The sequence below is a fragment of the Mustelus asterias genome, chromosome 7 (assembly GCF_964213995.1).
Source record: "Mustelus asterias chromosome 7, sMusAst1.hap1.1, whole genome shotgun sequence".
Lineage (NCBI taxonomy): Eukaryota > Metazoa > Chordata > Chondrichthyes > Carcharhiniformes > Triakidae > Mustelus > Mustelus asterias.
In genome coordinates, this window is record NC_135807.1 from 43,642,032 (window position 1) to 43,658,735 (window position 16,704).

Below are 16,704 nucleotides of genomic sequence, written 5' to 3' on the forward strand. Positions count from 1 at the left end.
CAGCATCTCTGAAGCTGCCCAAGGTGGAGCTTTCAAAGGGCGTGGGGGAGTAACATTTATAAAATAAAAAAAAGTTTTTTCTATTTACAGGAAAGTCTTTCATGCGTGTAACTGCCGTGGATTTGGATGACCCTGAAACACCTAATGGTAAAATTATGTACAGCATCTCACAACAGGTCCCAATCAGTCATGGTGCAGTGTATTTTCAGATTGATAATGAAACTGGGGCGATCTCCACAACTGAAAGTGGTATGTTGACAATAAGATGAAGCATTTCTTCTATTAACATGGCAATTTGAACATAGGACACTTCTCTATCTCATTATTTTGAGAATCCATCTTTATACTTAAATGTAGGCAATTCCAAAATATACAGTGGTATCAGAATGTATCTACCACTGTGCTCTCTCATTTAAATATGAACGTTATTAAAGTATCATATTAGTTAAATAAAGTCATGTTAAACACACATGTGTACAGTGCAATTAATGAATACAATGGCCCTGATTTTACTGGCAAGGCCGTCCGAGGCTCGTAAGTTCGCACCCACAGCCAATGGGGAGTGTCGTTCTGCGAACCTCACCCTCGCCGGTAAAATCAGGGCCTATGTGTTATGACCTGGTTGATGTTATAATTGGATGGGAAGATCCCAGAATGGAACACTAGCTCAAAAGACCACAACTTTTACCCTTTTATTAAATGTGGAAGAAGCGTCACATGACTGCTAATTAGTTTTAGCACAAGAAAAAAACATTTATTAAACATGAAAAACTGGATGATAAAATAATACTCCTCTACCTCCCCCCCCCCCCCCCCCCCCCGCCCTCAGGTTAAGAAATCCATAGAAGTTTTTAAGATTAACATGGATGACGTTTGAAGTTACAATGGTCTCTTTAACACCCAAAGTGCTTTTTTAAAACACACAGATTGGCTGAGGTCAGAGACACACTCTGTTCAGAATCCAATTTATCCTCAGAATCCCTCAGATGATTGTCACATGAGAGTTTCCAAACACCACTCCCAAAGCATGCTTTAAACCCTTCTCACAAAGAAATACTTTCACTCAGCATTTTGCATTCTAAAATCCACTCCACTTCCTGCCCTGAACCCCAGCTCCTATGTATCCCACCTTTCCTTAGAAGATCCGAGTGCTACTTGTCATGTTATGTGGTGTGTTCTGCCACATTTTGGATACTGTAGTTCCAGAGCATGTTTTTTATTGCCTGTAACTCAGTTATTTTCTGCTTAGTGGTCATAGTGTGCTATTTCATTCCCTAGCTCTCTCACAGACACTCACCCATGCATTTGCACACAATGAATTTGTCCACAGCAGTTGGAAATCATCAGCATCACAACAACATTAAATCATTCACTTAAGGGTCAGTAGTGGAGCAGGCAATGTGGAGGCAAAATGTTACATTCATTTCCCACATCAAATAATTAATTTTATGGTCAAAATTTGTGATATCTTTTCAAAATCTTTCTGTAAAATTATACATTAATCGATGTCAAAAAGGAAAATAATTAACACAAACTGTGGAAGAATTTTTTTTGAATAGTTTAGGGTGGCACGGTGGCACAGTGGTTAGCACTGCTGCCTCACAGCGCCAGGGTCCTAGGTTCAATCCTCGCCCTCGGACACTGTCTGTGGGGAGTTTGCATGTTCTCCCCGTGTCTGCGTGGGCTTCCTCCGGGTGCTCCGGTTTCCTCCCACAGTCCAAAGATGTACAGGTTAGGTGGATTGGTCATGCTAAATTGACCCTAATGTCAGGGGGTTAGTAGGGTAAATGTGTGCGTTTGCAGGAATAGGGTTTGGGTGAGATTGTGGTTGGTACAGACTCGATGGGCCGAATGGCCTCCTTCTGTACTGTAAGGATTCTATGAGTTTGTTTCTTATGGCTACTTAGCAATTAAATCAAACTGCTTTTCATTGATTCATACATAATTAAATTCCCCTCCAAGTCACACGATTGCTTTGGCTTGGAACTGTAACCCTGTTCCTTCACTGCCATGGGATCAAAATCCTGGACCTCCATCCCTAACTGTACACTGGACGTACCTGCACCATATGGATTGCAGCGGTTCAAGAAGGCAACTTGTCACCACCTTTTGATTTGATTTATTATTGTCAGATGTATTGGTATATAATGCTGACCTAGCTAGTGATTCCCATGTCCCATGAAAGAATAAAAAAATTAATTGTAGATCAATTGTACATTTAAGGTTATCATTAAATAAACATTTGTAAGGATGTAGAATAATACACTATTTAGATATTGAGAGCATTTTTATCATTAAAAGTTGATTTTATAAAGCCTTTATAACAAAGTTCCCACCAAACATTTTAAGTTTGTTTGCAAAAGCACAATACATTATTGTGCCACTTGCACATTAACTGTGAGAAAAAGATCCAGTTGTATTCTTTGATTACATTGAAAGAAAAGTTTATTGCCAACTGGCCTTCCCTAAAGATGGCATGGAGTGTAATAATTTGTTGAAAATGTATTATCTGCAGGATATAAGTCACTCGATCCTCTTAATGAAGATGCCTACCAGCTAATAGTCAATGCACAAGATTTGGCTGCCTTGTCTCTGGGCACTAACACAAAAGTGAAGATTACTGTAAAAGAGAACCTGTGGAAGTCACCTGGTGAAATAAAACTTATGGAGAATTCTACAGATCCTCATCCCAAGATAATCACACAGGTAAGACTTTGAAAGTAATGAGAATAACGGAATTGTTTTGTATCTATCGTCTCTAGGTCCATCATAGGTCTCCATCCCTTTTTGAAGACTGTTATGCCCATGTACTGAAGCCCTATGCCATGCTATATTAAATATATTAAATATATTTAATATTAGTCAATATTAAAACTGAAATCCATTACTGAAAAGATAATGGTGCCTAATGGTACATGCCGTTATTTATGTGCAAATCAGTCAACAACCTGAGGTGAGGAATTGTCACAAGGTGCCTTACAAACATTGCACCATCCACTTAACCTCCCTGTTATTTTCTTGACACTTCTGCGTTAAAAATGAATTAATCATAAAACTCACGACAGAATGTTTTCTACCAACACCAGCATAAGTGCCCTTTCATCAACGTGATAACTGTTGATGACTGCCAATCAACATCCTTTGCTCAAAAAGGAAATAATTGTAAGGTTTGATTTGATTTATTATTGTCACATGTATTAGTATACAGTGAAAAGTATTGTTTCTTGTGTGCTATACAGATAAAACATACCATTCATAGAGTACATAGGGGAGAAGGAAAGGAGAGGGTGCAGAATATAGTGTTACAGTCATAGCTAGGGTGTAGAGAAAGATCAACTTACTATAAGGTAGGTCCATTCAAAAGTCTGATGGCAGCAGGGAAGAAGCTGTCCTTGAGTTGGTTGGTACGTGATCTCAGACTTTTGTATCTTTTTCCTGATGGAAGAAGGTGAAAGAGAGAATGTCTGGAGTGTGTGTGGGGTCCTTGATTATTGCTGACTGCTTTGCCGAGACAGCAGGAAGTGTAGACTGAGTCAATGGATGGGAGGCTGATGGCTTCATTCACAACCCTTTGTAGTTTCTTGTGGTCTTGGTCAGAGCAGGAACCATACCAAGCTTTGATACAACCAGTCTTATTCCTTCAGGTTTTGTGTTGTTGGCAATTTATAAATGATCAAATTTTAAATGTTTCATTCCTTAACTCATTCCTCTTATTGTTTTTCTCTCTTTCTTAATCCAATTTTTCTCTCTCTTTATTCTTCTTTTTGTATATAACTTCACATTGAATTCACCTCTTTTAACTCCCCCTCCTTTTTCATCTTTCCTCTGTACATTCCTTAGTTCTTTAATCTAATTGCTTAAGAAATTTTTCCCATTGTTCACAAAGATCCTGATCACTCGTTGTGTGCCATTATTAGCTTCTGATTACAGCAACTCTGGAGACTAGATTTGTTCAAACCATTTAAGTGCACAAAGAATGCTAACTACCAGGGCATGCTGTGAGATGCCCTGCTCCAGCAGAATCTGGGCCATAGTTTAGATTGCTTTTGCTTGCTAGGCGCTGACATTCCACAGGGCTTCTCCTCGTCTGCAAACATCATCCCAACCATTTGCATCGTTTCCCTGGGGAATCTGCCAACTTTGCAATGGGACATTGGAGAACACTTGCAGAATTTCAATGCTATCGTTTTTTAGTTGTGCTTGTCTGAGAATCAGAACCATGGGTTTCAAACCCTTAAAATGCATGAATGTTACAACACAGAAACACATCATTTGGCCCAACAACTGGACAGGTACATGGGTGGGAAAGGTTTAGAGGGATATGTGCCAAATGTAGGAAACCTGGTCAGCATGGATGAGTTGGGCCAAAGGGCCTGTTTCTGTGCTGTATATCTCTATGACGCTCTCTCTAATTCCATGTTGGTCTTTTCTTGCCACAAGAGCAAAGTGTCTGAAATAGATTTACCCACTCTCTTCCCGTATCCCTTTACTCCCTTTTTATTCATCCACTTATCTAATGTGATATGGAATATTGGTATAGTTTTTCAATTGATCACTAACCCTGAAAGTGAATTCCACAGCCTCAAGACTGTGTAAAGAAATGTCTCTTGCCCTTTGCCCTGCATCTCTTATTTCCAACATTATGTCTGTGAGCCCCCATCCTAAGATCTCACAACTACTGAAAACAATCTTTTATCTGCAGTGCTTCCTCCTTCTCATAGTTAAACATTCCTACCATATCATTTGCAATCTGTGTTGTTCCAATGGAAACAGCCCCTATTTTTCAATTCTGCCTTTATATTTGTATTCCTTACACCAGGCAGAATCCCATTGAATCCCATTGCACCTTCTCTAAAGCCTCAATATCCTTTCTCTCGTGTGGCTCCTAATACTGTACACAAGATGGATAAAACACTGAAATCTTACGATTTTATATAGAATTACATAGAACATAGAACAGTACAGCACAGAACAGGCCCTTCGGCCCACGATGTTGTGCCGAGCTTTATCTGAAACCAAGATCAAGCTATCCCACTCCCTATCATCCTTGTGTGCTCCATGTGCCTATCCAATAACAGCTTAAATATCCCTAAAGTGTCTGACTCCACTATCACTGCAGGCAGTCCATTCCACACCCCAACCACTCTCTGAGTAAAGAACCTACCTCGGACATCCTTCCTATATCTCCCACCATGAACCCTATAGTTATGCCCCCTTGTAATAGCTCCATCCACCCGAGGGAATAGTCCTTGAACGTTCACTGTTTTAACTTTAATGGAAAGTAAAGTCAGATATGGCATTAAATGGGCAGATACTTTGATTCTATCAGTTTCCTGATGGACGAGCTGGACTTTTAAAAAAATCATAATGGGAAGTGGGCATACTGGCTAGACCAACATTTATCGCCCATCTCTAATTGTCCTTGGGGAGCTGGTGGTGAGCTGCCTTCTTGAACTGCTGCAGTCCATGGGATGTAGGTGCACCCATGGCACAGTTAGGAAGGGAGTTCCAGGATTTTGACCCAGCGACAGTGAAGGAAAAGAGGTATATTTCCAAGTCAGGATGGTGAGTAGCTTGGAGGGTAGCCTCCAGGTAGTGATGTTCCTTTTATCTCCTGCCCTTGTCCTGCTAGATAGTAACGGTTGTGAGTTTGGAAGGTGCTGCTGAAGGAGCCTTGGTGAGCTCCTGCAGTGCATCTTGTAGATGGTACACACTGCTGCCACTGTGAGCTTGTGGTGGAGGGAGTGAATGTTTGCAGAGGGGATGCCAATCAAGTGACTGCTTTGTCCTGGATGGTGTGAAGCTTCTTGAGTGTTGTTGCAGCTGTACTTATCCAGGCAAGAGGAAAGTATTCCATCACACTCCTGAATTGTGCCTTGTATGTAGTGGACAGGCTTTAGAAAGTCAGGAGGTGAGTTACTCACCACAGAATTCCAAGCTTCAGATCTGCACTGGCAGGCACAGTATTTATGTAGCTGATCCAGCTCAATTTCTAGTGAATGGTAACCCTCAGGATGTTGATAGTGGGGAACTCAGTGATGGTAATGCCATTGAATGTCAAGAGGTGATGGTTAGATCCTCTTTTGTTAGAGATAGTCATTGCCTGGCAATTTGCGGGACTTGCCACTTGTCAGCCCAAGCTTGGATATCGTTGAGGTCTTATTGCATTTGGTCATGGACTACTTTTAAATTATTAACCCTGTGGAATTCTACTCTTTTAAAAAAAAATCACGCCATCTGTTGAAGGTAATGTCTGGTGAATTTGACCCCAAGACGGTCAGTGTTCCACAGCACAAGCCAACCTCTGTTCACAGCATAATTACGACTGTTATTGTCCGAACCAAAATTTATCATTTCACACATCCATACTGTCACTGAGCTACCACTTCTTTAGATTATTGCTCCCTCTTATAAATATTTCCTTTGAAAACACTACTTTCAGCTCTCCTTCGCAATACTCCAGGAGATCTCTCTTTATAATAAAGCTACGAGATTTCTCCTTTGGGAAAAATATGGTAACTATGGGAGTAAAATCATTGGACTTGGAGGGGGGTGGGGGGAGGGTATAAGGTGGTGCTTTTATGAGGCTGCTTACGAAGAAGGCTTCAGCTCTATTTCACAGGATGCACTGTCTAAGTGGAATTCTCTGGCCGTTCACGCCAGTGGGATTCTCCGGTCCCACTGGCAGCGCACCTCTGCCCATTTCCCGCTGGCGTAGGGTGACGTCAGTGAGAATTCCCATTGACAGTAGCGGTACCAGAGAATCCTGCCAGTAGTAACCAAAATACCACCTCCCCCCAGCGGGAAACACGCTGCTGGGAGGCCGGAGAATTTCATCCATAATCTGGAACTAAAGGTCTAATGATGATCATGAAATCATTGTCGATTGGTGTAAAAAACCATCTAGTTCACTAATGTCCTTGAGGAAAGGAAATCTGGTCCGGCCTGCACGTGACTGCAGACTGTTAGCAATGTGGTTGACTCTTAAATGGCCTAGCAAGCCAGTCAATTCAATGACAAATAGGGATGGGCAATAAATGCTGGCCCACCTAGCGATGCCCACACCCCATGAATGAATAAAAGTCAAAATTATATGCAGTCATTTAAATGTCACACTTACTTAGGAGGTACGAAGGCTGAAAGGTAACATTTTGAGATTCCGTTACCATAGATCTGGACATTTATTAAAGGGAAATTGAAGCTGAAATGATCTAAAAGCTCCTTTCTTTTGGTTCAAAAAACAAAGAACAGCGCAGAACAGGAACAGGCCCTTTGGCCCACCAAGCCTGCCCCAACACATGACGCTTTTCTAAATTAAAGACATTTTGCCTCCACGCGGTCCGTATCCCTCTATTCTCCGTCTATTCATGTATCTATTAAGATGCCTCTTAAACTTTGCTATTGTATCTGCTTCTACCACCTCCTCTGGCAACGCATTCCATGCACTTACCACCCTCTGTGTAAAAAACTTGCTTCTCACATCGCTTTTAAACTTTTCCCCTTTTACCATAAAACCATGTCCCCTAGTAATTAAGATTTCTACCCTGGGAAAAAGACTCCGACTATCCATTCTATCCATGCCTCTCAATTTTGTAAACTTCATTAAACTTTATCAAAGTATATCTAAAATGCATCACAGGACAATGTGCGTTTCAAAAGTATAGGTTTTAAAAAACAAAAAATGCATTGTCAGTAAAAGAGTCCTTTTTATGTTTTGGTTTCTGATTTAATTTGTGATTCCCATATTTTAGATAATTAGAACAATTTTCAAGCATCATTGCACCATTCAAATACTGATAGGAAGAGTAGTCTTTGACTAGCCTTTGTCTCTTCTATTGGAAAAGAATTGTACTGATCTGTACAGTGTAGGGGTATCAGAAAAGCTCTATTTTATTTAGGTTGTTGGGTGCCGAGGTGGGCTGGTTGAAATGCTTGCTTTGGTTCACTGGGACTTTGTCCCAGGTGTGATGATAAATATTAGGTAATCTGTCTCTCACCCCTCACACACTCTCACCTCCATGGAGGCAGGGAGTGTGCAAGAAGGGTCAAAGATGGCTAAAGAACCTGTAAAGGTTAGGATATAGATGCCCTCATAAACATTTTATAGGTGGCCAAATGGACAGTCTGGTGAAGTGGCAGGAAGAAACACCAGTGGTAGAGGGGCAAGCTGGGATCCCTATGGACAGTCCCCTGCAATTTGCAGGAGGAGATGCCCATGATTAGGAGGTAAGGTGTGGTATGGTAACCAAAGCTCTGGGGGAGGTGGAGACATCATGGCTAGAGGAGGTCAAAATGTTTTAGGCGATTTGGAGAGAGTGAGTTCTGCTGATCCACCTGATCCACAAAGGGTGCTGGAAACAATCAGTTTTAGTGGGTAAGGTTTTTTAGTGGGCACCTTTTAGTGCCCAATTTCCCATGCACCAACCATAAATTTCAAATTGACCTCCCATTTGCACTGTGGGAATCCAATTAAAAAATGAATGAAGGGCTCCACTGAGAAAACTAAGATGGCACAAAGCCTAGCCCCATCAAACATCAATAGATGTGCGTGTGTTGCAACCTAGGGTTGTATTTTGTGCATTTGACGTCTCATCCCCAGTCCCCAACCCACTCTTGCCCAATGTAATAAGGTGATATTGAGACCAGGCTGCTTCAGGAAGAAAATATAATGGCAGTCAAAATAGTTCAGTTTGGAATTCAGTAAAAAGGAATAACATCACGGAATAATGCCTTGGGCTATGAAAACATTGCCATTTTCGGACAATAGTTGATTGTGATTTGAGAAATTATCAAATGAAAAATCTGAAATGCTATCAGTCAAAACTAAGGGAAAGAAAGGAAAGAGCAACTGATGTGGGTTCTATGAAATTCCGACTCGATACAAAAAGTAGACTCCCTTGATGAAGCATGCGTCAAAGTGCTACGCAGGATGTTGCAAATTGCAGAAAAATATCACTTGCGTTCTGTGGAAGAAAGGCTCAGAGTAAAGGGGGAGAAACAGTATTGGGTTTTACCTTAATATTTCGTAATTAATTTGAGAATAAGAATTTGAAGACAGTCCCTTACCCAGCAGTAATTCTTAATGTACAAGTTAGACTGAACTTGTTAGAACAGGTTTGGAACACTGAGCTTGAGGAAGGCGGTAAATTGTGCTTATTGCCTGGAGCTGAGATTATTTTGAAATTAATAAACATGTTTTCATGGGGCGGCACAGTGGCACATTGGTTAGCACTGCTACCTCACAGCGCCAGGGACCTGGGTTCAATTCCGGCCTTGGGTCACTGTCTGTGTGGAGTTTGCACATTCTCCCTGTGTCTGCGTGGGTTTCCTCTGGGTGCCCTGGTTTCCTCCCACAGTCCAAAAATGTGCAGGTTAGGTTGATTGGCCATGCTGTCAGGGGGATTAGCAGGGTAAATGTGTGGGGTTACGGGAATAGGGCCTGGGTGGGATTGTGGTCAGTGCAGACTCGATGGGCTGAATGGTCTCCTTCTGCACTGTAGAGATTCTATGATTCAAGGTTGAACTATGAGTAACAATAAACAATAGCCCAATGAAAGAATACGGTACTAAACTGACCTATATCACAGTACTGCATTATTGTATTGCCCCGTGCTATAGTTCCCATGGGGGGGTAACTTTACCATCCTTCAGAATGTGGGTGAATTCACATCAAGACTATTGACAGCAAAAAGCTCTCGCCACTTGGAAATTCCTCGGTCAAGTATTCAACTCTTGGAATTGCTCCCACTTGTTTGGTCACGAAGCAGATATGGCATAATTTAAATGCAGTCACTAATTAGCAGTTAGTAATGACTTTATCTGCTTTATGTGCTGTCTCATTTTCCAAGAACTCCTCTATAACAACCGGCAATCATTTATGCAAAAATACAAAATATTGCAGCTGCTGGAAATCAGAAATAGAGAATTCTAGAAATACTCGGCAGACCTGGAATCAGGGTTCAGGTTCTTGCGAGTTTCGACCAAGTGCGTGCCGGTATCTGAGGAAAGGAAACGTTTCACATGGGGGCCAGGAAGGGAAATGGAGTGGTCAGCGGTCTAATGGAAATAGGGTTGAGAGAGCAGAAGATGGGTTTCATAGACTGGATGAGCTCAGAGAGGACAGAAGGGAAGATGGGAGAAAAAGATGTGAATGCAGGGTTAGGGCAAGAGTCATGAACAGGAAAGACAGGTGACCATTCGTGGAGCAGGAATTAAAACGAGAAGAGCAAAAAAATTATTTTGCATCTGAAAAGGTTCAGTAGGTATTCAAGCCTTCAGCTGCCAAGGCCCTAAGGTCTGGAATTCCCAACTTCGGGAAAGAGAGATTTATAAGGAAGAGTATGGAGTTATTGCAGAGGTAGAATAAGGAGATAATGTGTAGATAAGAGGACAAGATCTTAAAGCTGGAATCTACAGATGATTTCACTGTGTAGGTTAGGTTGGGACAGATTAGATCCATTATGTGTGACTTTAGAGTTGGTGCAGAGAAGGGGGTTTCAGATTCCGAGAACTGGTTGAGACAAGTTCTGGGACAGAAAGAAATTGTTTAGAGTGACGCAGTTCACCTGAACTGGAAGTGTACCAGTGTGCTTACAGAAAGTGTAAATAAGGGAGGGTGGGTTTAAACTAATATGTTGGGGGGGAAGGGAAAGCAGAAAATATACGACAGATTACGAGTAATTAGGAACAAGAGAAGTAAGAATATTAAAGGATAACTCAATTCTGCTTATATGAATGCAAAGGGTACAAAGAATAAAATTAATGTGTTCTGAGTCACACTATTCACCTTTCACCAATTATCCTTGTACTCGCTGATTTACACTGGTTTCCAGTTCAGCAATAGTTTGATTTTAAAATACTCATCTTTTTCTAATCCCTTAATTGCCTCTCCCCGATTTATCTCTAATCTCATCCAGTTTCACAACCTTCAAAAATATTTGTGCTCTTGTAATTCTGGTCTTGTCCTAATTTTAAACACTGCTTAATTTTGATTTGATTTATTATTGTCAGATGTGTTAGTATAGAGTGAAAAGTATTGTTTCTTGCGCGCTGTACAGACAAAGATGAGAGATCACATGACACCAGGTTACATAGTCCAACAGGTTTTTTTGAAATCACAAGCTTTCAGAGCATTGCTCCTTTATCAGGTGAAGGTGAAGGTGCAGCGCTCCGAAAGCTTGTGATTTCAAATAAACGTGTTGGACTATAACCTGGTGTCATGTAACCTCTCATCTTGTCCACCCGGTATCTCCACATCATATAGACAAAGCATATCATTCATAGAGAAGGAAACGAGAGAGTGCAGAATGTAGTGTTACAGCCATAGCTAGGGTGTAGAGAAAGATCAACTTGATACGAGGTAGGTCCATTCAAAAGCCTGATGGCAGCAGGGAAGAAGCTGTTCTTGAGTCAGTTGGTACATGTTCTCACACTTTTGTATCTTTTTCCTGACGGAATAAGGTGGAAGAGAGAATGTCCAGGATGCGTGGGGCTCTTGATTATGCTGGTTGCTTTTCCAAGGCAGCAGGAAGTGTAGAAGTGTAGACAGAATCAATTTGTAAGATCATTGAAATCAAATTGAAGTCAAATGATGTGTTTTACGAAGGTGAGGCAGGAAGCTGTGTGTATTTATTTACTGGGGAGCTACTTATTACAATGGAGTTCGATACTGAAAGTGATACTGAGTCTCTGCGGATAGCAAAAGAAAATATTAGTAGCAGGAAATATGCAACGACTCACCAAACAATTAAAGGGAGTATTCTGCATCTTTGTCAAGTATGATTGTACAGATGAATGCTAAGTATTAATTCTGGGAGAATGCACCAAAATTGTAACATTGGGAGAGATAGTGAAAGGAAAATAAGTGAAAGGAAAAAATGAACAGAAATGTTCAAAAGTGTTGTTTTTAATATGTAAAAATACTTTATAGCTGAAATTAGTCAAGGATTTACTGTTACTTGTGAAAGATATTAGGGAGGAAGAGAAACCAGAAAATGCTAAAATGGGCAGGAAAAGAACAGCATGGGTGATCCATAAAGGTAAGTTGAGGAATACCAAGAAAATGAGAAGGGCTGTAAAGATGGATTGCGAGGAAAATGTAATTCAAAAAGTAAAGCAGGACATTGAAGTATTCTTCAAGCATTCTTCAGGAGTAAACAAAAGGATCTATTAAAAAAAATTATAATTGGAGCAAACTGTCCAAAGATCCATCATAGGATTGCACTTAGCAGATGATACTGAGACTTCCAGCTGATATAGGCAATCACACGGTGGCATGGATGGCATGGTAGCACAGTGGTTAGCACTGCTGCCTCACACCTTCGATTCCCAGCTTGGGTCACTGTCTGTGTGGAGTTTGCACATTCTCCCTGTGTCTGCGTGGGTTTCCTCCGGGTGCTCCAGTTTCCTCCCACATTCTGAAAGACGTGCTGGTTAGATGCATTGACCCGAACAGGTGCCAGACTGTGGCGACTAGGGGATTTTCACAGTAAAACTTCATTGCAGTCTTAATGTAAGCCTTACTTGTGACTAATAAATAAACTTTTACACACTCAATAAAGCCAGAACTGTACTCCCATTCACAAAATTGAAGCATCCATACTGATAATTAGAAGGGACAATGATTGACAGAAGGAGGAAACAGATGGCGGACAAGCCCTCTGACATGTGTTAGTACACAGATTTAGACTTTGTGTAATTGTGTAAATAGGGCAATAGGGAAATAGCAGCTCATTAAACATCTCTGCAAATGTGTATAATATGAAGCAAATTTACACAATTGCACAAAGTCAAGCCACAGTGTGAAAATTGCATCATTTTAAATGTGTGGATTTTGTTTTTACCAGTTAGACAGATAATTGCTCTTTTCCAGTAAAGCTGTTGTGATGAACATGAATGACTTTACAGGAACCTTGTGGGGAAACTGGGACTTACCATTCTTCTGGAGCTGTTACACATTTCACAATGAGATCACCAATTTTTCACCAGCTACGTGGCATTTTATCTGGATTAGATATGTGAAGAAAATCACTATGATCGTTTTGTTTTGTGTTGTTCCTGCTGAATGATTCATGTTTTTTGAAAAAACCTGCCAGTAAACCAGGTTTCTTCACTAATTTTCCACCAAGGAAGGGAATTTGGGAAATAGTTCCTTAATTCTTACAACCCTGCATTATTTCTCTCATTTAGGTGGAGTGGAATGAACCAGGTGCAATATTTGAACTCAAGCCAAAGGACAAGATGGCTTATCCCAAATTTCCATTTGAAATTGATGCTAATGGTAACATTAGTGTGACAGAACCATTAGACAGAGAGGAGATTGATCAGGTAAATCCCTGTGTACACTGGTTACAAAACATGCTTTCTTTGAAGGATTGTACTAAGACCGCAAAGGGAGTGGAGGAGAGGAACAAATAGATGGTTTTGTATCTAGAGATATGGAAGTAATTTTCACCTTCACCACTTGGGTAGTAATGTGGTGGAGCGCATTGCCTGGTCATTGTAGTATCTACTTGATTTTCATTTTATAGATTCCAATGTGTAGAGTTTGGTTGTCTTATTCTAGGAAGGATATAAACGTATTGGGAAAAGTTAAATTATTTTGTGTAGGGCATCTGAGTGTTACAAATGTGAGTTTGCCTCTGAGAGGCATGTCCATCATCCATGTCATCTTTGGTCAATGCTTTGTATGCATATTCAGAGTTCTATGAGGGAACAGGCAGCTTGGCTGTAATAAAACGATGGCTCTCTCAATCTGATTAATCAATATTGTGAATTAGGAAAAGGAAAAGCCCAAAGTCTTCAGAGCTCCTGTGAGAATATTCATTAGGGAAACGATACTTGCTCTTGGAACATTGGCCGATGGCTGTAGAGAAGCCTAGAGTGGACGCTTTCTCTCTGCTGGGATACATTCTGGTTAGGGCATCATAAACATATCTGATATGTGGCTTGGGGCCTTCTCCAAAAACTTTGTAGACAGCCTGGCACCTTCTCGGATGACTGTATAAAATGCTGATGCTGAACTGACAAGCTCTTCTAGTTGGCAGACCCTGTGAGAATCAAATCCTTGGGTTTAGTAGCTAAAGGAACCTCCAGCCAATAGTTTGAAACTCTCAAAATGTAAACTCCATTTGCTCCAACAGCCAATCTATAAGAGAATGTACTGTGATTTGTGCAAGGCTATATTTGGTTATGTAGAAGCTGTGCAATATCCGATCTACTGGCTAACATCTCTGATTATCTAGTATTTTTTTTAATGTGTGTTCAGTACGTACTTTTGGTGTATGCTTTGGATGAAATCAGAGAGCCGCTGGAAGATCCATTGCAAATCATGATCACGGTAGAAGACATAAATGACAATCGCCCAGTTTGTGACAAAGCAGTAACAATGATAGAGGTGCAAGAGAACGAAAATATAGGTGAGCATAATCACATCCTAAAATGTGAGGTATCATATTCTCTATGTAAAAGGATTGGGATACTATTAACCATATTCAAGCCTACTAAAATGAATAACTGATAAAAAGAATAACCAATTTAAAAGATTATGGGCAGAATTTTCTCAAGAAAGTTCTAAGTATAAAATGGACAAGAAAACAAGAGATTTTCTTGCCTGTTTTTTCAGTGAAGTTGGTGATGGTAAGTCTGAATCTCGCCAGTAGGGGAGATGGAGTCTCAGCGTGCCCATGAGGCCGGCTGCTGAGCTGTAGGGACACCATTACACAGGTGCCACAATCTCCCAGTACACAGCATACTGGGAGATCTGTCAACCCCCTCCCAACAGACGTTGCTCCCCCTCAATGATCACTGCCCCAAACATCGCCCCCTCTCCCCCGAATTCCCAAATTGTGGCCCCAACTGATCACTCCCCCACACCTGATCGCCGCCGATTCAAGAGTGGGTGCTGAGCTGCAAGAATCCCCCATGTTTCTCTCCTCCCCTTCTTGGTAGTAATTCCCACTTACATCTCTAACTCAAACTTTTGTTTCTTGTCCCATTGCCACCTTTTCCTTTGCACCAATATCTTTGTGCTATATAATCTCTCCTGCTGTCCACTTTTTAATAGACCTTCTCTTGAGTTCTTCTATCTCCCCCTTTCCCCACCTCTGCTCTTGCATAGAATGTGTCACACCTCTAACTCTCTCCGATTCACTGGGGATAGGTCATTGACCTAAAACATTAAGGCTGGAATTCTCTGGTCTCATTTGCCCTACCATCGTTGCCAGCAAGAACGGAGATTTTGGCACTCGGCCAAATCTCCATTCACTGAAGCCAGATCGGAGAATCCCAGCTGTGGGCAAGGTCAGAGAATTACGGCCTCACTCTGGTTCTTGCTCCACAGATGCTGCCAGATCTGCTGAGTACTCCCAGCATTTTCTGTTTTCTATTTCCAATGAACTTTAATATGCATATTAATTTATGTCACTTGTTACACTTTGTAAATTCAGGAAGCCCTATCGGAGTTTTGAAGGCGACGGATAGAGATGAACCTGGAACAATAAATTCTTTGTTGAATTATGTAATTCTTGATCAACAACCAAAGAATCCAGAAGACCACATGTTCACTATTAATGATTTCAGTGGGGAGATCAAACGTTACAAAGGGACTCTGCAGAAGCAAATTACGCCAGAATATATTTTAAAAATCTTAGTCACGGACAAATCGGGAGATAAAGCAGGTGTGTATAAATCTCACCAATCCAAAATTATATGACCTGGTGTTTGTAATTATTGACCGCACTCAGAGAATGTCAAGGCCCTCTACACTAATTTACTCTTATATGTTTCATAATTGCCTGGGCATTGGATCTTCTTACTCAGGTTGTCCATTTCTCCCTTTTTAAACAACAACAAATGGGGTTACTTCACTTCATGTATTGAAGTCATCTCTTTGGTGCATAGACACAGAGTGTGAGCCCAGCTCCAGTTCTGAATCCTGTTTTAATTGCCAGTTTCCTACCTATCCCACATTTTACCCTAGGTTCCTGTGGTTTATGGTTCAACTGAATTGTTTTTTGTCTAGTGGTGGGGAGCGTTGGCAGTGAATTGAATGACTTTTACCTTGGACATTCTTCCACAATGAGGTAGATATTCCTGACTCGGTTACCCTAATCTCGATGAGAGAAAGGGAGTCAGGTTAAACCAGTCACATACAGAAACCAGTCCTGATGCCTGGATAGCTCCGTCACAACAGGCTGCAGAGGCTTCAGGTCAGGTTTAGAAAGATCCTGCATACTGAAAGATTCAAAATTCAATAACAGTTCAATATTTCACTTCCTGCCCTTTCTGCCACTGACATCCTATCTCTGCTCTTCATTCCCCTTCTCCTCATCGGGTGGCACGGTGGCACAGTGGTTAGCACTGCTGCTTCACAGTGCCAGGGACCCGGGTTCGATTTCTGGCTTGGGTCACTGTCTGTGTGGAGTTTGCACGTTCTCCCCGTGTCTGCGTGGGTTTCCTCTGCGTGCTCCAGTTTCCTCCCACAGTCCAAAGATGTGTGGATTAGGTGGATTGGCCATGGTAAATTGTCCCTTAGTGTCAGGGGAACTAGCTAGGATAAATGCATGGGGTTATGGGGATAGGGCCTGGGTGGGATTATGGTTGGTGCAGACTTGAATGGCCTCTTTCTGCACTGTAGGATTCTACTCTATAATGTAAGTGCTCCAGTACTGGCAAGAGATGTACTATATCAGATACAATTTTCTA

At 41.3% G+C, this 16,704-nt stretch overlaps 1 protein-coding gene across 3 annotated transcripts in view; it reads left to right on the forward strand.

Moving 5' to 3' along the window:
* The window catches only part of cdh17 (cadherin 17, LI cadherin (liver-intestine)), a 111,252-nt gene that overhangs the window by 48,166 nt on the left and 46,382 nt on the right, over positions 1-16,704 (forward strand). For all 3 annotated transcript variants that reach the window (XM_078215983.1, XM_078215981.1, XM_078215982.1), the window contains 5 exons: positions 91-249; positions 2,516-2,706; positions 13,189-13,326; positions 14,267-14,417; positions 15,447-15,677. In XM_078215983.1, coding sequence (XP_078072109.1) covers positions 91-249; positions 2,516-2,706; positions 13,189-13,326; positions 14,267-14,417; positions 15,447-15,677 — 870 coding nt within the window. The remainder of the gene's footprint in view (positions 1-90; positions 250-2,515; positions 2,707-13,188; positions 13,327-14,266; positions 14,418-15,446; positions 15,678-16,704) is intronic.